This window comes from Aspergillus clavatus, genomic scaffold, assembly GCF_000002715.2.
Source record: "Aspergillus clavatus NRRL 1 1099423829806 genomic scaffold, whole genome shotgun sequence".
NCBI lineage: Eukaryota > Fungi > Ascomycota > Eurotiomycetes > Eurotiales > Aspergillaceae > Aspergillus > Aspergillus clavatus.
Window position 1 is genome coordinate 570,465 of NW_001517093.1, and position 21,815 is coordinate 592,279.

At 51.6% G+C, this 21,815-nt stretch overlaps 8 protein-coding genes across 8 annotated transcripts, besides 5 other annotated features; 4 read left to right on the top strand and 4 right to left on the bottom strand.

Annotated features, from left to right (window-relative positions):
* Nucleotides 1–387: 387 nt before the first annotated feature.
* Nucleotides 388–934, top strand: ACLA_081010 (60S ribosomal protein eL30; the record flags this gene model as incomplete). The annotated part of the gene is made up of 3 exons (XM_001267842.1): nt 388–460; nt 526–680; nt 842–934. The coding sequence occupies 3 exons, from the start codon at nt 388–390 to the stop codon at nt 932–934; spliced, it is 321 nt and encodes a 106-aa protein (XP_001267843.1).
* A 598-nt stretch (nt 935–1,532) lies between these two features.
* Nucleotides 1,533–2,613, top strand: ACLA_081020 (60S ribosomal protein uL16; the record flags this gene model as incomplete). The annotated part of the gene is made up of 3 exons (XM_001267843.1): nt 1,533–1,577; nt 1,860–2,035; nt 2,163–2,613. 3 exons carry the CDS (start codon nt 1,533–1,535, stop codon nt 2,611–2,613), a joined length of 672 nt encoding a protein of 223 aa, XP_001267844.1.
* A 681-nt stretch (nt 2,614–3,294) lies between these two features.
* Nucleotides 3,295–5,121, bottom strand: ACLA_081030 (uncharacterized protein; the record flags this gene model as incomplete). Its single annotated transcript, XM_001267844.1, has 1 exon — nt 3,295–5,121. One exon carries the CDS (start codon nt 5,119–5,121, stop codon nt 3,295–3,297), a length of 1,827 nt encoding a protein of 608 aa, XP_001267845.1.
* Nucleotides 5,122–5,310: 189 nt separating this feature from the next.
* Nucleotides 5,311–5,347: a microsatellite.
* Nucleotides 5,348–5,561: 214 nt separating this feature from the next.
* Nucleotides 5,562–5,581: a microsatellite.
* Nucleotides 5,582–6,114: 533 nt separating this feature from the next.
* Nucleotides 6,115–6,152: a microsatellite.
* Nucleotides 6,119–6,151: a microsatellite.
* Nucleotides 6,153–6,540: 388 nt separating the features above from the next.
* ACLA_081040 (putative ATP-dependent RNA helicase (Hrh1)) lies at nt 6,541–9,106 on the bottom strand (the record flags this gene model as incomplete). The annotated part of the gene is made up of 2 exons (XM_001267845.1): nt 6,541–6,891; nt 6,977–9,106. The coding sequence occupies 2 exons, from the start codon at nt 9,104–9,106 to the stop codon at nt 6,541–6,543; spliced, it is 2,481 nt and encodes an 826-aa protein (XP_001267846.1).
* Nucleotides 9,107–9,560: 454 nt separating this feature from the next.
* ACLA_081050 (putative F-box protein (Pof7)) lies at nt 9,561–11,303 on the bottom strand (the record flags this gene model as incomplete). The annotated part of the gene is made up of 2 exons (XM_001267846.1): nt 9,561–10,838; nt 10,914–11,303. The coding sequence occupies 2 exons, from the start codon at nt 11,301–11,303 to the stop codon at nt 9,561–9,563; spliced, it is 1,668 nt and encodes a 555-aa protein (XP_001267847.1).
* Nucleotides 11,304–11,935: 632 nt separating this feature from the next.
* ACLA_081060 (putative mitochondrial carrier protein) lies at nt 11,936–13,319 on the top strand (the record flags this gene model as incomplete). Its single annotated transcript, XM_001267847.1, has 2 exons — nt 11,936–12,059; nt 12,163–13,319. The coding sequence occupies 2 exons, from the start codon at nt 11,936–11,938 to the stop codon at nt 13,317–13,319; spliced, it is 1,281 nt and encodes a 426-aa protein (XP_001267848.1).
* A 1,113-nt stretch (nt 13,320–14,432) lies between these two features.
* Nucleotides 14,433–18,404, top strand: ACLA_081070 (uncharacterized protein; the record flags this gene model as incomplete). Its single annotated transcript, XM_001267848.1, has 10 exons — nt 14,433–14,509; nt 14,570–14,780; nt 14,834–15,957; nt 16,001–16,222; nt 16,300–16,468; nt 16,586–17,206; nt 17,259–17,627; nt 17,678–17,805; nt 17,865–17,968; nt 18,019–18,404. 10 exons carry the CDS (start codon nt 14,433–14,435, stop codon nt 18,402–18,404), a joined length of 3,411 nt encoding a protein of 1,136 aa, XP_001267849.1.
* Nucleotides 18,405–18,916: 512 nt separating this feature from the next.
* Nucleotides 18,917–20,873, bottom strand: hsp60 (chaperone ATPase HSP60; the record flags this gene model as incomplete). Its single annotated transcript, XM_001267849.1, has 3 exons — nt 18,917–20,439; nt 20,513–20,654; nt 20,763–20,873. The coding sequence occupies 3 exons, from the start codon at nt 20,871–20,873 to the stop codon at nt 18,917–18,919; spliced, it is 1,776 nt and encodes a 591-aa protein (XP_001267850.1).
* Nucleotides 18,929–18,975: a microsatellite.
* Nucleotides 20,874–21,815: the final 942 nt, after the last annotated feature.

A 21,815-nucleotide genomic window follows, 5' to 3' on the forward strand; every position in this document is an offset into this window, starting at 1 on the left:
GTCTATCATTAAGGGACAAAGGGGATCAGCAGACCACCCCCATAAGAAACCCCTATTGAGAGTAGCCAGGTAATCTATCCGTACTCGGAATACCGTATCACCGGAAACGAAACCAACGGCGGGGTTGACTCAGCACGACTGCACCAAGACTCCCAGTCTACTTAGTAACTAACAGTGACCAAGTCAATTCAAAAGGCGGGACGGAACGGAGGAAGTCTGCCCCCGGCACTAGGGCAAGCCCACAAGAAAATAATCGAGAAAATCAACCCTCCGAATTGCTTCTTGATCTTATCCAACCTCGACAACTACGGCCGGAGCGCACTTTCCAACCACCCCTTCAATCAATCTAAAAAAAGTTTCGTTCGACCCCGAACAAACAGCGTAACGATGGCCCCCAAGAGCAAGAAGACCGGTGACACCCTCGCCAGCCGTCTGGCGCTGGTCATGAAGTCCGGAAAGGGTACGTGGAGAATTGCAATCAAGTGAGAAGGAAATATCATGGCTAATTCTACTCTCGCTCTTCAGTCACCCTCGGCTACAAGTCCACCATCAAGACCCTCCGCTCCGGCAAGGCCAAGCTGGTTCTCATTGCTGCCAACGCTCCTCCTCTCCGTAAGAGCGAGCTCGAGTACTATGCCATGCTTGCCAAGACCCCCGTCCACCACTTCTCCGGCAACAACGTAAGTGTCCACTGTGTTTGCATTGATTCTTGCTCAATTGCCCCGGCGCTGGTACCTCGGAGAACGAGCGAAGGCGACTCGGGAGCAGCCCTGAGAAGAAGCCATATATCCAGGCTTTGGAGGGTACATGACAATGGCTGACCGGTCTTTTCACACTACAGATTGAGCTCGGTACTGCCTGCGGTAAGCTTTTCCGCTGCAGCACCATGGCTATCCTGGATGCTGGTGACTCCGATATCCTCAGCAGCCAGTAGGTGTAACACCTGAGAAAGTTCTTGTTATGTCTATTTGTCCGGTGTCTTCGGGGAATATCTCGCAAGGCGCTTTTAGATAATGACGGAATGAAAAAAAGGAAAGCAAGGTTTACGCCTATATGGGAGCAGACATGCTCGTCACGTGTTGTGTTGTAGTGTAAAACAGCAGCGCCTAACTGAGACTGGCCCTGTCGCCTGCGCAAATTGCGTAATCTCCTCGGCAGTAACTCTAACTCACTAACTATGATGGAAATCAAGTAATCATCATCACCAAATCAACCTTGTACACTTCCTGAGCAATCTGAAGCCTTCTGGAGCATTGTAGATGAAGTAAAACGACAGTCTGCAAGAGCCAACGATCAAGAGGCGGACGCCCATCTGACAAATGCGTCATGGCGAACGCGCACTCTGATTGGCGGAGAGAGTAGGGCTTAGGGCTTTGCCACTCGTTAGCGGGAAGTTGCTTGGAAATCAACGCTGGAAAGTGTCCGCAGGCGAAGATTCCCCCTTCCCTTTTGAACCTCGACACCACCCTCTTCGACAACCACACCCCAACGTTCGCAGGAAGTGCCGCCAGCCTCCGTTTCCAGCAGTCAAAATGGCCCGTCGTCCCGCGAGATGTTACCGCTACTGCAAGAACAAGGTGCGTGCGATCGCCTGAAAGGGGGCATTTTGTTCTCTTTTTCTACAGGGTTTTGATTTCGTGTTCTGTGGATTTTTTGCGATCGGGGATCTCGCTTGTGGGGGAGGAGAAGCGCCAACCGCCAACACCTGGTCTCAGGCAGGATGAGAAAGAGGAGGATTATGATGCTGTCGCCCTTTTTTTTTTTTTGTTTCGATTTATGGATGATGGGATCAATATATTGGTCGTTTTTCAGCACGACGGGGAAACGAGTGATGGCTGACAAAAATGCGTTGATGACAGCCCTACCCTAAGTCCCGGTTCAACCGTGGTGTTCCCGACCCCAAGATCCGTATCTTCGATCTGGGACGTAAGAAGGCCAATGTCGACGACTTCCCCCTGTGTGTGCACATGGTCTCCAACGAGTACGAGCAGCTGTCCTCCGAGGCTCTCGAAGCCGCCCGTATCTGTGCCAACAAGTACGTCCCACCACTCCCCACTCCATCAAAGCCGACCGGCGACGGCAGAACGCGACCGTGATATGAATCAAGGAGGAGAAGAGAAAGAAAAACAAAACCGTTCCAACTAACCGTTGATTCTGTACAGGTACCTCGTCAAGACCTCCGGTAAGGAAGGTTTCCACATGCGTGTCCGTGTGCACCCCTTCCACGTCATCCGTATCAACAAGATGTTGTCGTGTGCCGGAGCCGATCGTCTCCAGACCGGTATGCGTGGTGCCTTCGGTAAGCCCCAGGGTACCGTTGCCCGTGTGAACATCGGCCAGATCATCCTGTCCGTCCGCACCCGTGACGCCAACCGCGCTTTCGCCATCGAGGCTCTGCGCCGCGCCATGTACAAGTTCCCCGGCCGCCAAAAGATCATCGTCTCCAAGAACTGGGGTTTCACCCCCGTCCGCCGCGAGGACTACGTCCAGCTCCGCCAGGAGGGCAAGCTCAAGCAGGATGGTGCCTACGTCCAGTTCCTGCGTGGCCACGGTCTGATCGAGGAGAACATGAAGCGCTTCCCCGAGGCCTACGAGAACCTGTCTCAGGCTTAGATGTGGAATGAATAGCGTTAGAGAGAAAAGACAAAAAAGAATCTCACAAATTCCCGTTTTTCATGTTACCCCCCCTCGTTCCTTTATGATAAAGGATTTGATGTCATTTAGTGGTGCTCGCGCGCTCGCCGGAGTTGATTAATCATGGACTTTTCCTCGGCTTGTTCTCATCCTCATTCTCGATACTATCCCGTATGTGATTGTAGCAGTAACGATCACGATTTCAGACATGTAGCCTAGTTGTCTCCATATTCTGACTGGTACTCCATCAAAACAATCACCAAGAGTCTCAAGCAACCAAGGAACACGATACGGTATTAAAATGAAGTAAGTAGCAATAGGCCCTCGTGCTATGTAAACTCCACGCCACTCACCCCACAACCGGCTCGCGCTTGACTAGACCCCCGTCTACAATGCACCATTTATATGCCATGTATGTTCATGCTATGATATGTATTCTCACATGTCCCTGCGCCACAAAACAACCAAATGAGTTCATCACGATAGAAGCAGATCCGAGAACACCAACACCAGCCCTAGAAAGACAAGTATGATGAATATAGATGTAGACAGGATATATGATATGTGTATATGTGGTCAACCAGAAACAACTGCTGGAGAGCTGTGTAGATGGACGAAGATGGTAACGTGGCCGTGTGGTATGGTTCACGTCCAGGTGCTCTACACTTCGCCCCAGGTGCCGACGCCAGCTGCTACAGGTGCGATTGCGCTGCCGCTGTCGACACTTCCGCCGATATCCCAGTAATTCCGGCTAGAGCCGGTCAGTGTCCGCCGGCTGGAGAGAGCGGATAGTTTTGTTTGGCTTGCGCAGCTGGAGCTGGGGTGACGGAGGTGTTGGCGGAGCAGTGGTGATGAGATTCCCGTGGGTGCAGAGACACCTGCGGAGTGATGCGATTGGCGTCGGATCTGGGCTTGGGTGCGCGAGTGCGCGCGGGCAACGAGGGGGTGATGCTGGCGGATGATTGCCGCGCGTCGAGCCGCGTCTTGGGGATGGCGGCGGGGGGATGCATGGGTGCTATCCGCGTTACTGCCTCGACGGCCGAAGCGATTGCGAAGGTAGCGGAAGACCATCATCACGTCGACTTCGCGTTCCCAGTAGTCCTTCTCCTGCTGGAGACGGGCAGAGTCGGAGGCCGGCTCGCGGGTTTGCTCCTGCTCTTCTTCCTCGATTCCCCAATGGGCCGCATGTTCCTCGCCAGTAGGGTCTCGGAGGGTGGGGACAAACTGCGGTGATAGCATTGAATCTTGACTGCTCTGGATGTCTGTCGAATGAGCAGGTTCTACCGGTGCGGCCAGCGACTCGGTGTCATGCTCCTCTGGTAGGCGACCGAGAGGCATGCCTGCATACTCATTCGGAATCTCATTCGTCAGGTTGAGGTAGGTTGTGAAAGCGCCGGGATGTTCATAGAGCTGGTGAACCAGGATGCCCAATTCATGTGCGATCCGTTGAAGTAGCTTGGTCTGCCAGAGACCTTGCTCGTCCGGCACAGAGTCCAGCTCCTGCCTGATCGTCTCATCCATGTTCAAAGCACTATCCGTTCCTGCAGATTTTTTCATCTCTCCATCCTCATCTGTACATGGCAACGACTCGCCAAAGATGACCGAGAGCAAAGAATCATCAATGCCAATTAGATCCCGAATCACCGTGCGGGTGATGCGGCGCCACAGCGAATCGTCGTCCTCGGAAACTGGTTGGTTAACGGACGGAACCTCGCTGGGCGTCTCCAGAATACCGTCGGGCGTATCTGAGACAATTGGGTCCGCAGCTCGAGTGCTCTGCACACTCACGCGGCTGTTACGGCGTCGCCGACGCCGTGTTTCTCTTTCAATTTCCTGCAAGAGCGCTCGGCTCTGGTCCATCCTCCATTTCTCGATCCGCTGCCAACGCTCACGCTCTACATCAACTTGGCCCCGATCATCAACCGCGTCCAGCTGACGCTGCACACTCGAACGACGCCTCGGCCGCACGTCAGCCCGCCGACGCGGATTGAAATGCTCATGCTGCCATAACTGTTCCTGCACCACCTGGCTGGACGCATGAAAGCTCCCAAGCCCATCATGAGCGGGTAGCACCGCTGGAGTGGACTGGTTGAGTCTCGAGGCGGACTCCTGAGCCACAGATGGGGCGCGAAAGGCATGTAGACCGTCATCCAAGCTGTCTAGCTCGGTGCCATCTTCGTCCAGAGCTTCCTCAAGATCCCCATCGTCGTCGTCACCCACCTCAAGGCCAAGCGTGGAACGAGTTGCGGTACCAAAGGAGCCGAAATCGCTCAAGCGAGAGGCCCCAGCTGTCCGAGGGGTGCGTTCAGTGGAAGTCGTTTGGGTGCGGGCGACGGAGGGCTGGGTTGGGGAGAAGAGCACCCATTGCGTTGAGTCGGGTTCGGGGAGTTGAGAGACAGGAGAGGGGATTTCCAGTTCAGGAAAGGGTTGGGTTGTAGAATAGGAATTGCGACGGCGAGAGACTTGGGGTGGTACCCGAAGCGCCATGAGTTATTTGTGGTTGTAGATAGATAGATAAGGGAAGGGCGATCTTCCCCGCGTGAAATGGGTCGATAAGGACGGTAGACTGTATGTATGAGTCGGAGAGAGAGGAAGAGTAGGAATAAAAGGAGAAATAAGTGTGGAATATATAATGAGAGGGAGGATAAAAGCAAATAGGAGAAGGAAAGGAGAATAATGGATCGATAGATTTGATAGATAGACAGATAGATAGCGCAGTGATGGATCGATGATGAATCCTACCTAACAAGGTGGATGCGGTGATTCTGACGCGAGCAGAGCACACCACCCTCAGGTCAGGCTGACTGAGGGGGGGGGGGGGGGAAATGAGAATAATAGAGACAATATCTACAATATAAGTAAGACGGTGCACTTAGGTTCCTACCCGGTGTGCCTTTTTGGGTTGAAGTTGGAAATGATGCAATAATAGAGAGAGAGAGAGAGAGAGGTATGTATGTATCTACGGAGTAGTAGAAGAAAGGCAAAGAGAAGTCACAAGACCAGCCTTAGTAGTCCAGCGTGTTGAATTCTTGTTTGTTTTTTCCTGCCAATTCCTAAAGTACCTCCGTTAGTAGTAGATAGATAGACTAGATACTAGTAAAAAGGCATGATTCCTCTGCAGATTGTCTGTTGTCTTGAAACACTCTCTCCCAGGTGCTGCCCTACGAACTAGGTAGATAGGTACCTACATGGTACCTACCTACACTCATACATGGTATTATTATTATTATCCTTGCCCACAGTAGGTATCTGCACGCATCATTCAATCAACCACATAATCCATATTATTTAGGTCGACTAAACAATAATTCTCATCTTTTTTCCTTTCCTCCAGTCTCAGCTCATGAGACCATATCACGACAGAATCCCCGGTACCGTAAGAGAGAGATAAGGTCCAGTCCTCACCACCCCAAAGTCATAAGGCCTGCTGCTAATTACAGATCTCCCCATAGACAACACCCCGTAGATCTTCCATCCTTCCTCCCTCTCTCTCTCTCTCTCTCTCTCTCTCTCTCTCTATTACATTTCCACTAGTGTTTCACTCTTGACTGCATTAGACTGTTCCAAGTTCCAAGTTCCAACACTCAAGCGCCAACAGCACAAATGTTCTGAACTCCGCGTAAAGATAAAGTGAGGCAAAGGTTGAACCCTCCAAACAAGTTACTTGTTGGCTGATCGTCCTGACAGGTCATCCTGGATCCTTCAGCTCTCTCATCAGCTTAGATCATCTTCGCAGAGGATAGTTAGAACGGATGTTCCACGGATCAAGAGGCGGTGTAGATCATATGTTCAATGGGATATATATCAAATTTGATCGCGGTCATGGGTATATATAATCTATCTAAATCGATCTATCATCAAATCTAGGCTCGCATCTTTAATTAAAGACGATAATCAACAACAGCATCATGCCCCCGTCAACGCCTCCCCAACCCAATCCATCTGCACCGCGCTCACCCCGCGCGCATAACTGCGGTTCGTAAACACAAACTCGTTGTACATGATCGCCTCCACTTTCTTGCCAAACAGGACACTCGATGGGTGGATCGCCACCGTCTGATTCCCGACAACTGTCCGATAGCTGCCATCCGGGACAAGCCGGGCGGTGTTAGTGGAGAAACCGCGCAGAAAGCTCTTGAGGATGAGCACGGGCGACGGTTCGCGGATGATGGAGTTGGTTGGGCCGTTGCGAGAGTCGCTGGCGCTGGGAAGAAGCTTGGCTTGTCGGCATTGCATGGTGAGTTGTTTGCGGACGTCCTGGGGAAGAGAGTTAGCCAGTGCTTCGACGCGGTGCCGGAATACCGGGAATCAAATCGAGCGGGAACGTCGGGTAGTAACATACCATTACTGACTGCATGGCGCGATGAGACACCAGGTGTCTCTCCGCCCATGCCTTTCGGTCGCTATTCTCGGCGGCGTATGCTTGCACGGTGGCGAGCATGGTGAGATGATCACCTTCTCGCCGGTAGAGGTCGCGGCGCGCCTTTTCCGCCTCTTCCTTCTTTTCTTCTGACAGTGTATTGAGGAAGATGTTCTCCACGCTCAGGCACGAGATGATGTCAATCACATCTAGTAGACACCCCTCGCCGTGCTCCGAAGCCGCCAGGAGGACGCGTCCGAGTGTGGGTGTAAGAGGGAGCTTGGCGATATGGCGTCCGACGGAGCTGATGCTGCCGGACTCTTCGAGGGCGTCGATGCTCAGCAGTTGGAGGAGAGCTTTCTCTAGCGAGTCGCGTGGGGGCCGTGTCAGGAACGGGAAGCCCATGACATTGTCGACTCCGCGAGCTTTCATGTTAAGCAGTGCTTGACTGAGATCGCATCGTAGAATCTCTGGTGTGTTAGTCTCATCCAGAGCGAGATAGTCCTTTTCCGTATACAGTCTGTAACACTGACCCGGAGCTTCTCTGCCTGCACGACCCTTACGCTGGATGGCGGCGGACTTCGAAATTGGCTTGACAAGCAGGGAGTCCAGTCCGAGACGGGTACGGAACTGCTTGACCTTGGCTTTCCCACAATCCACAACGAACCGCACTCCGGAGACTGTCACGGAGGTTTCGGCAATGTTGGTCGCCAGAATGATCTTGCGGGTGCGTGGAGGCGCGGGGAGGAAGACTCGCTGCTGCGCGACTTGTGGCAGAGCTGCAAAAAGAGGAAGCACTTGGATCTTTGGCAGTGCAGGGTCCATGCCAGTGGCGTATTCGTTGACTAGCTGCTCCAGCGCTTCAACTGTCTCCTGGCCAGTAAGGAAAACCAGAATGTCACCCGGCATAGGCTCTTTGTAGTGAATCTGAAAGATCACCTTCAGAGCCGCATCCACGAAATCATGCACAGGAGCAGGAGCGTAGATGGTCTTGACTGGGAACTGGCGACCCTTGATATGACAAACAGAGATCTTATCATCTGTTACGGGAGCCGAATCCTGCTGGCTTGCGCTGCTGGTCGTAGATTTATCCTCGCTCGGCTTGGTGGCCTTCCTGGTCTGCAGACCCTCCTGGAAGAAATCCATCAAACTCTCCATATCAGCCGTAGCACTCATGACCACAACTTTCAACGGCACACCACCACGCCCCTCTCGTTTTCCCGAAACCAAATTCCTCAAGAAACCCAACACCAAATCAACATTGACACCACGCTCGTGCACTTCATCAACAACTATCGCGCTGTACTTGGTCAACCACGGGTCATGCAACATCTCCTGGAGGAGCATTCCCTCTGTCAGAAACTTGATCCGCGTACTCGGAGACGTAGACGTATCGAACCGCACCGAGTAGCCAACCTTACTCGCCGGCGACGACGATCCCAGCGGCGTCCCCATTTCCTCCGCCACACGTCTCGCCAGCGAAATAGCAGCCACTCGTCTGGGCTGCGTGATCGCAATGCACCCGCCAACCGTAATCTCCTTGCGCGAGCCGTCCTCCTGTGTGACCGTCGCCTTGGTCGGCCGGCACCACTTCTCGTCCACCAGGAACTGCGGGATCTGCGTACTCTTTCCGCTACCCGTTTCACCAACCAGAAGCATCACGTCGTTTTTGCGCAGGTTCTGTCGGATCTCGTCGCCGTGCGGGAAAATAGGCAGGCCCTTGCGAATCTCATACAGCGCCTTGGCTTTTTCTCGGAGAGGGGCGAAGTTCTGTCTCGTGTCTTGGAATGCTTTAGTCTTCGGTTTGGGCTTTTTGTTGCTGCGGTCGTTGTGAGTTGAGCCGTTCGCGGTGCTTGGGGGCGCATCCTTCTCGTCGATGGTGTGGGGGGTCGGTGCTTCTGGCACTTCGATTATTGACACGGCGGGTTGGGACGGGGCTTTCGTGGATTCCTCATGTTTCCGCTTCTTATTTTTCTTCTTCTCGTGATCTTTGCTCTGGTCCTTTCGTTTTCCTGCACTTGGCTCGTGGCTCTGTTTGGTCTCCAGGACCTTTGGTGCAGTGACAGGGACGTCGTCCTCGTCCTCGAACACGGTACGTACCCTTTCGGGCATTGTGAGAATCAGCTGTAAAGGCTCAATGTAAGCACGTAGCTATGAGAAAAACTGGACAATTCGATGAGCGACTATGAATTAGGAACAATCAATCAATCTGCGGGCTTGCGGTCGATCGACGGAGTCCCCGAATTTTTTTTTGCGGGTGAGGCTTATCGATAAGCTGCTTGGCGTTTATCTGATTTCTATGGGCCTTTGGTGCAATCAACAACCATGGCTATCAGCTCAGGATCTTCCACTTGAAATATTTTATATTAAAAGACATCAGATTGTTTGGCCTATGAGTCAAGAAAAGACTGCGATTCACTATCTATCTATTGGGCAACATGAAATCCGATATCCAACATCAATACTCCAATCATTATACCCAAAACCAGAACTCCACATATTCTTCTTTAAATTCTCTACCCTCTATGCAATATGCATCTATGAGATAACCAAAAGTCCATCTCTATCAGCTCATACCCCAACCGCGAACCCGTCGGAATACGAACGCCCGATCGTTTCGGAGGCCGAACTCAGCCCAGTCGTCCGTCAGCTTGTTGTAGCTCCAGAAGCCCTTCCACACTAACTTCGTATTCTTCGATGGATTAGGAGGCGTGATGTGGGGGCCAGCTGGTTTAGAGCCTGCGGAGGATGACCGGAGGGACAGATGCAGCGTGTAAGCGTATTTGGAGCCCACACCTTCGGTTTCAACAACCACATCCCTGGGATCCGGCGCAGGAGCCGCTGCGGTCTTGCCTGGTAAGGAAGGATAATCAGGAACTGGCTGTTGGTGACTTTCCTCTTCGGATGATGCCGAAGCGGTCAGTGGTTTGGTCAAATGCCAACGTCCTCGTCGAGCCTCTTTCAGGGCTGACATGGCGAGTGGAGGTATTGGATCTGAAGCCCCAGCTAATGTAACGCCCGGATCGGAGGTCTGGCGTTTATGGTGCCGGTGTGACATTGTAGCTCGTGCTGCCATCACATTCTCTTTACTAATATGGGGAACCACGTTCAGCGGCTCCACCGTGGTCAGAATTGAAATGACTGATCCGTCCTGGTAGAACCTTAAGTATCGATAGTAGGTGACGATATGGATGGGACTGTTCCATGATATGTTCTGATATGCAGAAGCAGCACCAGGACGAGTGTAGTTCACCGTGCTTATGTAGACGCCAGTGAAACGAATCCGCGGGAACGTCTGAAAGACTTGACTCCATGAAGACAGCGGCGTCGGGATCTCTACGGGAACAGAAAACGGGAAGGGCGTATAGCGCTGTCCCAGAGTATATTCCGGGTTGCCGTGGATATCGCAGGCAAACGAGTAGTGCATGGACTTGAAGCCGAATTCCGCACCCTGACAAAGTCGCCTCCAGATTTGTTGCTCATGCGTGAAATGATAGGCCAGACGTTTGCAAACCAGCGATACATGGCAAAACGAAGCAGGGTCCATCAACGCGACATGCCGAAGTATTTCGACCAGCACCTCGGACGGAATATTGGCGATTGGACATGGCGGCGGGGGAGTATTCTCTACCTCGGGTTCAGCCTGCGGGATGGGAAGATGGGCAAAAGACGCGATGAGCTCGGGAGTCGGTAGTATCACGGGTTCGTCTTGACTTTGGGTGGCCACCGGCGCAGTTGTTAATGTCGACACTGTAGCTGATGCACTCGGAGCAGCATGTGCCGGTTTCTTCCAAGCAGCGGCGAAATGCTTGTTACGGTATGTCTTGTCGACAGTGGAATCTAGCTAAAAGACAAATCAAATCAACAAGTCAGAACTATCCCTTAGTATGCAACAACATAGCGACGCCAGGAGGCTTACCCGATACGCCTTGCGATAGTGCTGCAAGCTATCTCCCAAACTACCCTCGGCCTCTTTCTCCACCGCTCGTTCAAAGTGTTCCAAGGCAGATCTAGGCTCTCTTCGCGGCGCCTGAGAATGAAAAGCATCCTCATCGATTTTCCCCAAGCTTAACTGTTCCACTCCATGGATAATTTCGCCCTGATCAGTCGAGGTTACTTCGTCAATCTCGTCTTCCTCCACTGTCCGCTCTGACGCCGCATGCCGTGTAGGCGGTAGGTATCCTGGTCGGGTTGCAGAAGAAACCGATGACTTCAGCTGTGGAACATTGGATCTGCTTGGATGTGTCCGGCGCGCAACTTCCTCGCGCCACTGCCGCCGAAATGATTCAAGTTCGGCGTTATCCTCCATAGTCACAGACGTTGAATGTCGTCGTTGTGCAGAACCCCGGGCGGCAGAATGCTTTGATTGATAAGCGCAGCTGATAGCTTAGAGTAGGCTTGGCTTCAGGTCTTGAACGAACATGAAGAATTCCAAAGAACGAAGACTGTACAGATAAGTGAAAAAAGTCCCTTTATTCCAGAGGTGAGTAGCACCAATATATATACGCGAGAAACTAAGCCATGCGAACTGTACAATTGAGCATTGATCGATCGATGAAGTCCAGAAAATCAAAGAGTCAGAGAGATCGCGGGGACCCAAAGAGGCATCCCTCATTAAATTGATGCTTATCTCCGGGGCCAAACTTGATTTGGACCGTAGCGCCACCGCCAGCTGCCGAGATCTCTTTTTCTCTCTGACGCATTGCTTCACATCTTCTTCTTCTTCCCTCCGCGACCAACAGGTTTTCTCGAGACGGATTATCGCTTTAAGAAGAGATTTAATCCCCGCTTCTTACTCGCCAGTCCGCTCTCTTCGAATGAATGTCCGACTTCGAGATTCAACCTGCGTCGGGGGATCAGTGTCACTTTCACGAACCGAATCCCGCGGAATTAGCACACAGCCCGGCAGAGTCATGGCCATGGTCTGTTGAAGAAACTACAATGGCAGCTACTTCCGGAACAGGGTCGGTGCCTGCTCCGGTCGCTGAGCACAAAGATGAGGATATATCCATTACGCAGCGCATGATTTCGGCGACAGGCGGCAGCATCTTGACGGCTCTCCTAGGTGAGTTCGTATCCCAGCGACGGATCCTTCGGAGATTCTACAGGACTCTTGCGGGATCTCGATGGCTTGCGACCAACAAAGTGCTGATATTTCGTTTGTACAGTAACCCCTCTTGACGTTGTCCGCATCCGTCTTCAATCACAATCCTCCGTCAACAACGCGTCGCCCTTTACTTCTCACACAATTCAAACATTAAAAAACATGCCACCAAATTTGGGAGTGACTGCCTGTTGTCGCGAGGTTTTCTGGCTTGGTCAAGATGCGCAAGTGTGTATGGTAGGTCCAGGCGCGGGGACCTTGGGAGGCGCTGCTCCAGCTGTCGCGGACTGTGCCGTGGAGGAAACACAGCGTAGGACCTTCACCTCGACTCTAGATGGCCTACGCAAGATTGCCCGGAATGAGGGGACGTCGGCGCTCTGGCGTGGGCTTAGTCCGACTTTGATGATGAGCATCCCAGCCAATATCATCTATTTTGCTGGATACGATTGGTTACGGGCTGATGAGAAAAGCCCTATTCAGCGATATGTACCTGCCGCGTACGCTCCATTAGTCGCAGGTTCTGTGGCAAGAACTGCAGCTGCATCCGCTATCAGCCCGATCGAAATGTTCCGGACGCGTTTGCAGGCGACCCCTGGCACCGGTGCTGGACATTTTAGGGCGACATTGGAGGACTTGCATCAGATGACTAAGGCACAGGGTTACAGGTCGCTCTGGCGAGGGCTGACCTTGACAATGTGGCGCGATGTCCCCTTCTCCGGATTGTATTGGTGGGGATATGAGGAAGGCAAGCGATATCTCATTGATCTGCGCAAGGCAGCCCAAGCCCATCATATCTTGCCTCATAGCTCGTCATCTGCATCTCCCCAACACGACCTAGATAACCCTACATTCTTCGAAACCTTCCTCGCAGGTGCAGTCTCAGGCTCTCTGGCTGCTTTTGTCACTACTCCTTTCGATGTCGGCAAAACGCGCCAGCAAGTGTTTCAATATATGGGAGATGACGGGTCGAGCAGCATTCGAGGTAACGCAGCTCGTGAGGCTCTTCGACCAGAGCAACTATCTCTGCCCAAGTTCCTCATGCACATATTCCATGAAGAGGGTATGGCGGGTCTTTTCCGTGGTTGGGTAGCCCGATGCTTGAAGGTTGCGCCTGCTTGTGCTATCATGATCTCGACGTACGAGCTTGGGAAGAAGATGGCACGAGGCGTCAATGAGAGACGTCATTTGGCGGACGAGCAAGGCCATTCTGACTCGATCTAGGCACATGTCGGATGGCTGCTTGCATCATAGACCAGCTTCGATTATTTGGCAACCATGCCACGATGAAATGAAGCCATCCTCCTGAGTGATTTCAACAATTTCGGAATCCCCAACCACCAACTTCGAACATTTTCACCCGATATCGCTCTGCATAAATCTCTCCTACTCATTCTTCAGCATCATTGTATAACTATCACCAAGCGAGCATTTCTATCTTTTTTCTTCGATTCATGTCTGATGATACCGCACTGATGCATGTCGCGTTTTAGAATATCCAGCTTTCTACTCTTGATTCAGCGTCATCGAAGACAGGAAGCTACTTGTCTTTTGTGCGCAAAAGCACTGCACATTCCATACCATGTACATAATTTTCCATAAGGCTGGCTGGGGACTGCTCGTTTTATTGGGCCATATTGTGAGACCAATCTTATCTCTTCACTACAGTATATTCTTCCAACACTATGCATAAGGGTACATGGCCCTGCATTTATATGTACTACTTTTGTCAGATTTATGTAGGATAACACAATGATGGAGACTTTTTTAAGAAAGCAATATAAGCCAAGGTCACGGGGGAGCAACAGGTCTCTCCATCCTCTGCAGATACTCAACAACAACAACGACACACTCTCTTACCCACACCCAACAAATGTCAAACGAGAGAAACACAAAGCACTTACTATTCTAGCAGAACCCTGATGGGTTCACTTGGTTATTCTAGAAGAAATGACCTTTATCTATCTAGGAGCTGACCAGGATCGCCCAGGCTGAAGGCGTCCTGCCACCCCCAGTGATCTGATCCCATGAAGGACACTAAGATGCGGGGCGGCATTTGTCAGACATCACGCAGCCTTATGAAGATGAAGTCGGTCGCGAGATCAGCACACTGGCGCTTTTCATGGACATATAAACCCTGTCGACAGGGCTGAATGGGACAAGGCTGCGAGCAAGTGGATTGTCACCTGCCATGGCCTTTCTTCCTCGTCAGTCAGATGATGATTGCTATCTCTATAGCCTACTTACATGACTACATTTCAAGGCGAATTTGCAATGAAACTGCTTCTATGTGGAATCTGTCTCAAGATACGGGAACAAATTGAGGATTTTTGAGCTATGGCACAAGAAACGCCTCAAGCAGAGTTGCGTGGCCGATTCGAGATTGTGAATTCGCTCTCCAGTTCAGTGGTCGAGTAAGTACAACGCGCTTCTCTTCTCTAGCTTTTGAGCCGTCGGATACTGATGATTCCCAGCATTGTCGCTGTTCCTGCTGTTGGGGCAAACCTACGGAAATCATGGGCGGGGGAGGATACCGACAGACCATGGCTGATATCAGAGGTCTTGAAACGGATACCAAACGCACGGGTGTTGCTTTACGATCATGGAAAGCCAAGTGCGCACGACGATCTCGATTCTCTGGCTCATCGTCTGCTAAATCGGCTCCATGAAGAACGACTGCGCGACGTAGGTCACAGTATGCCTGGGAAACAGCAAGTCGCATACTGATCTATGCACAGCACGGTCGACGGCCCATTTTCTTCGTCACCCATAGTACTGGTGGACTGGTTGCTAAGGCAGCCTTGGTCATTGCCAGTCAATCGAAATCAAATATCGAGTCGATCTTCTCAAGCTGTTACGGAATCGCATTTATCGCAACTCCCCATCATGGGTCGACATATCTATCTGCCCCTGAGTACACTCAAAGCGTCTGCCGTTTGATGCGACTGCAGTTTCGTGTCCCCAATCATATGAGGGAAAGTTTTAAACCTCGACACCACCGACTTGTGCAACTCACTAGCCAATTCAGAGCCATCTCAGCGGATATGAAAGTTTGGACGTTCCTGGAGACAGTAGACTCTACTGTCAATGTTGCTGGCTCAGATCCTAGCAGTCCAGTCGAGGTTCATGTGCCCATCACATCTATTCGATCAGGCCTACTAGGTCTGGAACATGAAAAGGAGATCCCTCTAGCCACTGATCATGTAGGGACGGCGTACTTCAAGGGTCAAGAGAAGACTACAAGAGCAAGCTTCGTTAAAGAACTTCAATCTTCTGTCGCAATGGCAGTTCGGTTAGCTGGATTGACGGATTCCTCGCTGTATGTTGAAAAGGAAGTCATGATACAGGTCAACGGATTCTTCGAAGACACGGCACTTGGAGTGAGCGATGAGACGCCATTGAAACTTTGGTCCACGAAAGTGGCTCTCTCAGACTATCTATCAAAAGGTCCGTCTCTGTGTCTGAAGGACAGACTCAGCAAAACAGGCAAGATACCACCCGGCTCACTTGATGGATCTTCGGTGAGTAGCTTCGAGAGCAGGCGGTCCTCTTTTCATGGAGATTCTGAGCACGATGAACCATTGGATGCCATCGATGAGCAGACAGAGAAAATTCGACCAAGGCCCTCCATCAAAAAGAGTCGCAGCTTTATGCCCCAGAGTTCTCCAAGAATCCATATCAGCGAGCCAACCACCGACAGCTATTTTTCAAGGGATAGCGAGGATCCCAGTTATGAACTAGATAGTAGCTCAATTACAGATGATGAATCTTCTCCTCAAGAGGAAGACGGAGCACATGATAATGATGAGGTTTCAAACGATCATCTCAGCCTGAAGCTGAGCCAAACCGTGCCTCTGTTCGTGTCCCGATCTGTATCATATGAAAGTCTACTGACAGTATGATAGCAATGCAACATCAAGATATTTTAAAGGGCTCCTTCCTGTGCCATCATCAATATCGGGTCAGCGGAATGAGATGGGAACAGACAAGCCTCGAGCAGCACCTCGTTTTGATCGACCAGAGGCAGGCAGCGAAAAGCTTCTCTGGATCCATATACCGTATACACACACCGGATGGGTCTCTCCGATCCTAGCTAAAGCGTGTGCGGACCGCAATATTCCCGATTTGTATGCCAGCTTATAGTTCTTTTGACTCAATTTATCCTTCGTATATGAGCTAACCAGGTTGTCTCGTGAACCTTCAGTCTCAGCAAATTCATAAACTCCGAGAATTGGTACTCAAAGCTCATCAGGGCTCGCCACTTGGAGCCTCACGCTCGCTATGTACGGCCTATGTGTATTCACTCAAGGTCGAGTGGTGCCTCATCCACAAGCCTTCCAGAAGGAACAAAGGATCCTAAATTCGCTCTCTATGTGAGTACAAGGAAATACAATGAATGGAGCAAGTGCTAATCAATCATTCTCTTTATAAGATGCCATATGTGAGACTTGCCGAACACATGTATCACGCTTTGCTAAAATTTATGCCAGCTGCATTGGGACACATACTGGAACCTAATCCAACGTCGTAAAGTAATCGAGGATAGACTGCAGCAAAGAAGATCAAGGCCGGTGCCAGAGAAAATCTCAAAATCACACCTAGAAGCGAAGGTGATATGGAAATTCCTGGGGAACGAGCCGCCTATCCATCTACGAAGGACTTTGGATCAATTCGGATATCCGAATCTGCGGTCTACCACAGCCAGAGATGATGACCAGATGCTCTGGAAGCGGACCAGGAAAACGATCAATCCAAGGGAGGAACTGGGCGACTCGATGCCAGCCCACGATAAAGCGGAGATTCCAGATATGTTCGAGGATGGCAAGGTCCTCATGGTGGACCAGCTCTGGCTCTGGATCTTAGATCAGAGAACCGTCGTGACCTTCTTCCCCAACCAAGAGGCTACAACATCCGAAGGCAAGCTATATGAGCAAGCGAACCTACACAACAGCATATACAATGAACTTAATGGAGATCTAGCCCGCCGGTTCGAGACGGCTGGTGATCTTGCTGCGCTAATAGTATTACACTCAGTCACGCTTTTGCTCGACCGTACCCTACATCATGATTTACAAGTCCTTCGCATATTTGAGGAGTCCATCAGTATTTTGGTGAGGAATTTGGAATAACCATGCTGAGAACCTTACGTACTGACTCAGACAGACGGAATCGGTAACGAGATCATTCAAACGGTTCCGAAGCCGGGGATTCGTCATAAACCCTGCCCAACACAATAAGACAGCCGATGGAAGAACAATGACGAGCGCCGAACGTGATGAAAGAGACGTCGGCGTGGCGAAACAGAACCGGGAAGACTTATCTGCGTTACTCGAACTGAGAGACATTATGGACGAACTAGGCACTATCATGAAACTCCTCGACCAGCAGACGTCGACTGTCAAGACCATGGCCAAGTACTTCGAAGAGAAGGGATATGGGAAAGTATTCGTGCAGTCTACACTATCCCGGCTGGACGAATACCGCAACCAGGTTCAGGAAATGAGAGAAAACGCCATCCTTGCTCAGAAAGCAGTCAGTGATCCCCCTGCCAGATAATGGCGCCTGCTGACTTCCTGCATTAGGTGGAAAACCTTCTAGACTTGAAGCAGAAACAGGCGAACGTCGATGAATCACGACTCGCCCGGTGGGAGGCAGAGGTAGCCCAGAACCAGTCTCGATCTGTGATGGTATTCACAATCTTCACTGTCATGTAAGACTCTGCCCGTCAGGCGTATGGATATCCGTCTCCCAGTTACTCACTGGGTATAGCTTCCTCCCACTCTCATTCTTCACATCACTATTCGGCATCAATGTCCGAGAGTGGAGCGGCGAACCCACAAATCCCAACTTTCGCACAATGTTCATAATAGCAGGTAAGAGAAATGGCATCGGGCTTGGTTGGATCCCAACTCACACGTCACAGGACCATCATCCGTCGCCATCATCCTAATTGCCCTCCTGCTAGCCTTCAATGAAAGCCTTCGAGACACCGTCTCAAAGACACATGCAGTCCTGATCGGAATGGCCAAGGACTTCCTTCTGGACCCCATCAAGAGGCTCCTCCATCTCGGCAAACCCCCCGAACCAGTAGAGATGAGCTCGGCTGAAAGCAAGCATGAGAAGGGTCGCTTTGATCGGTACCTGTCGTCTCGGCGCTACCGTCGGCAATTGGATGATATCTGGAAGAGGCACCCGGATCGGGTGATCTCGCCGCTGCCCCCGGTGATGATGCATGGTGAGAATGGGTCGCACAGCTACGATTATCTGGGGAAGTTGAAACAGTCGAGCCAGCGGGAGATCCCGCCATAGAAGTGTGGTGGTAGATACCATGGGTGGAAGAAGTTGACCTGTCGCTCTACGTTGTACACGGTTTCAATATCGCTGATGTTTACTAGGCGGTGATACTGAAGATAAAGGGGGGGCATTGTTCTTGAACGATTAGAGATAATTGAGACTGCAACCACTACCTACAGCTCTATAAGCTGCCGTGGGCCACATAAAGTACAAATATGATACACATGACTCCCCGAGACTTTTTGCCCAGTATGATAGAGTGGAGATGTTTGGTGCAATGAGGGGTGGAAAAGGAGACGAGATATTGAGGTGAATGTGGGGAAAATGGCGTAGTATAGGAGGGTAGTCGGAATAAGTAGAAAGGGCTGTCAAGGCGTGTACCACATCAAAAAAACAAAAGGAGATATTACAAAATTCTCAACACCGATAGATCAGGAAAATGCCGGTACATACAAAGACACGCTCGAAGGGAAGAAACCTTTAAATCATGGAAGAGGTAAAGCTACAGGAGGCGTGGGAGGAGCAGCTTAGAACATGCCGCCACCCATGCCGCCCATGCCACCCATACCACCCATACCACCCATGCCGCCAGGAGCAGCAGGGCCCTTCTCCTCGGGAGCCTCAACAATGGCAACCTCGGTGGTACCGAGCAGAGAGGCGACGCCACTGGCATCAACCAGGGCGGTGCGGACGACCTTGAGGGGATCAACGATACCGGAGGCGATCATGTCGACGTACTCGCTCTTGGAGCTGTCGAAGCCGCGGTTGAAGTCCTTGGAGAACTCATCAGTCAGCTTGCCGACAATGACGCTACCCTCCAGACCGGCGTTCTCGACGATAGTGCGAGCAGGACGGGTGATAGCTTTCTTGATGATGCTGACACCGAGCTGCTGGTCGAAGTTCTCGGGCTTGACACCCTCAAGACCGTTAGCGGAGGCCTTGAGGAGAGCGGTACCACCACCGGGGAGGATACCCTCCTCAACGGCAGCACGGGTGGCGTTGAGCGCGTCGACAACACGGTCCTTCTTCTCACCAACCTCAACCTCGGAGGCACCGCCAACCTTGATGACGGCAACACCGCCGGAGAGCTTAGCGAGACGCTCCTGAAGCTTCTCCTTCTCGTACTCGGAGGTGGTGGGGTCGGCCATGACGCCACGGATCTGCTCGCAGCGCTGGGCAATGGCGTCCTTGCTGCCCTCACCGTTCAGGATGATGGTGTCCTCCTTGGTGATGGTGATGGCGCCAGTGGAGCCGAGCATGTCGGGGGTGAGCTTCTCGAGCTTGATGTCGAGCTCGTCAGTGAAGACGGTACCGTTGGTCAGGACGGCAAGATCACCAAGGATGCTCTTGCGGTTGTCACCGAAACCGGGAGCCTTAACAGCAGCAACCTGGAGCTGGCCACGGAGCTTGTTCAGGATGCAGACGGCGAGAGCCTCGCCCTCGATGTCCTCGGCAATGATGACCAGAGGGCGGCGAAGAGTGGTGGAGGCCTCAAGGGCGGGGATGATGTCCTGGACGGCGGAGATCTTCTTCTCGGAGAGCAGGATCAGAGGCTTCTCGAACTCGACCTTTTGGGCCTTGGCGTCGGTGATGAAGTAGGGGGAAGTGTAACCGCGGTCGAAGCGCATACCCTCGGTGACCTCAAGCTCGTCCTCAAGGGTCTTACCCTCCTTGACGGTAATGACACCCTCCTTGCCAACTCTCTCCATGGCAGTGGAGATCAGCTTACCGACGTGGGTGTCGCCGTTGGCAGAGATGGTAGCGACCTGAGCGATCTCCTCACCAGTGGTGATGTCACGCTTGCTCTTCTGGAGGTAGTCGACAACGGCGTCGACAGCAGCCTGAATACCACGGCGCAGATCCATGGGGTTGCAGCCAGCGGCGACGTTCTTGACGGTCTCGGAGAAGATGGCACGGGCAAGGACGGTCGCGGTGGTAGTACCGTCACCAGCAGTCTCGTTGGTCTTGGAAGCAACATCCTGGAGGAGGCGAGCACCGAGGTTCTCGAACTTGTCTTGAAGAGTGATAGCCTTGGCAACAGAGACACCATCTTGACTCGGTCAGCACTGTCATCCGGACAAGGCGGTGTAACATCGCGTGAAGGGAAGGAGAATTTGACATACCCTTGGTGATCTTGGGGGAACCGTAGGGGGACTCGATCAGGACATTGCGACCCTTAGGACCAAGAGTGGATGTGACGGCCTTGGCGAGGGTGTCAACACCCTTCAGGAGCTGAGCGCGAGCATCAACACCGAACTTGAGCTCCTAAGCGGCTGTTAGCAAGGTGACGAAAGAGAGCTCCGGGAGCCACGGAAGGCCATTTTGGTGCTGTGTACGAAGCAATTCGGTGAGGAAATTGGCAGAAGACCATACCTTGTGAGCGAAACGCTGCTGCTGAAGGTTCAGACCAGCGGGCTTGGAGAAAGCAGCCCGCTTGGAAGCAGCGGAAAGGACAGACGTCCGGGAAGAGAGAGCTCTCTGCATGTTGAAAGGGTGGTAGGATAGAAGAAATAAAGGAGAAAATCAATTAGCAAATAGTGAGATTAAGGAGAATCCGCCCGTCAAAACTCCCAGAGCGAGAACCGGTGCAGAAGGAGGAGAAAGAAGGAGATGAAGGATGGAGGTATGAGATGGAAAGGAAGCTGGGGGAGCTGAGGCCAAATCTCGAAAATTTTCCAGGCGATTCTCGATCCCCGGATGTCTTGGCGGCAGAAGCTCCTAGAAGGTCACGTGGTGTGCTTCCCGAGGGAATTCTCGGATCGTCGGAAGCGGATGTGATAACAACTCGGGCACTCGGTGACCGGTGTATCTATCAACTATCATCAAATGGCTATTCAAGGGACAGACGATCAAGGTATTATGGCTCTGCCTATTCCATTGATAACATTCAGATTGAAGTGGAATCCTGTGTTGAGAGCCATTGAAAGAATTTTACACAGCAGTTCTATTGTTCTATTGTCCCCTGATACGCCATGACTGCAGTAGTTACGTAGTAGACCTTCTCTGCACAGAAACATGAAGCTCTATCTAAGGGCTTCATCTATCTCTATAGCATCTGATAAGGCCTCCTGCTCGCTCACGCTTATTAAGGTCTTGGGGGAAAACCGAAATATCCTTATTCGTGGTATCAACTATTTCAACGAAAACGGAACTAACCTATAAAGGTATCAACGGAAAGGAAAGCAAAGTCAAAAAGCATCAAAAATCAAAAAGCATAACGCCAGAGAGGTAAAGAATCAATCCGTGTCCAAATGAAACGATACATTGCAGCATAGAATGCAAGAAATGGAAAGTCTGCCCTCCTCCAAGACTCCTTCTCCATGGAAGACACCCAAAAGATATGGAAATCGAACCATTGCCCTGGGTGATCGAACCCCCAATAAAACCAGCAATGGTCCTTGAACAATTGCTAGGATAATGCCTACT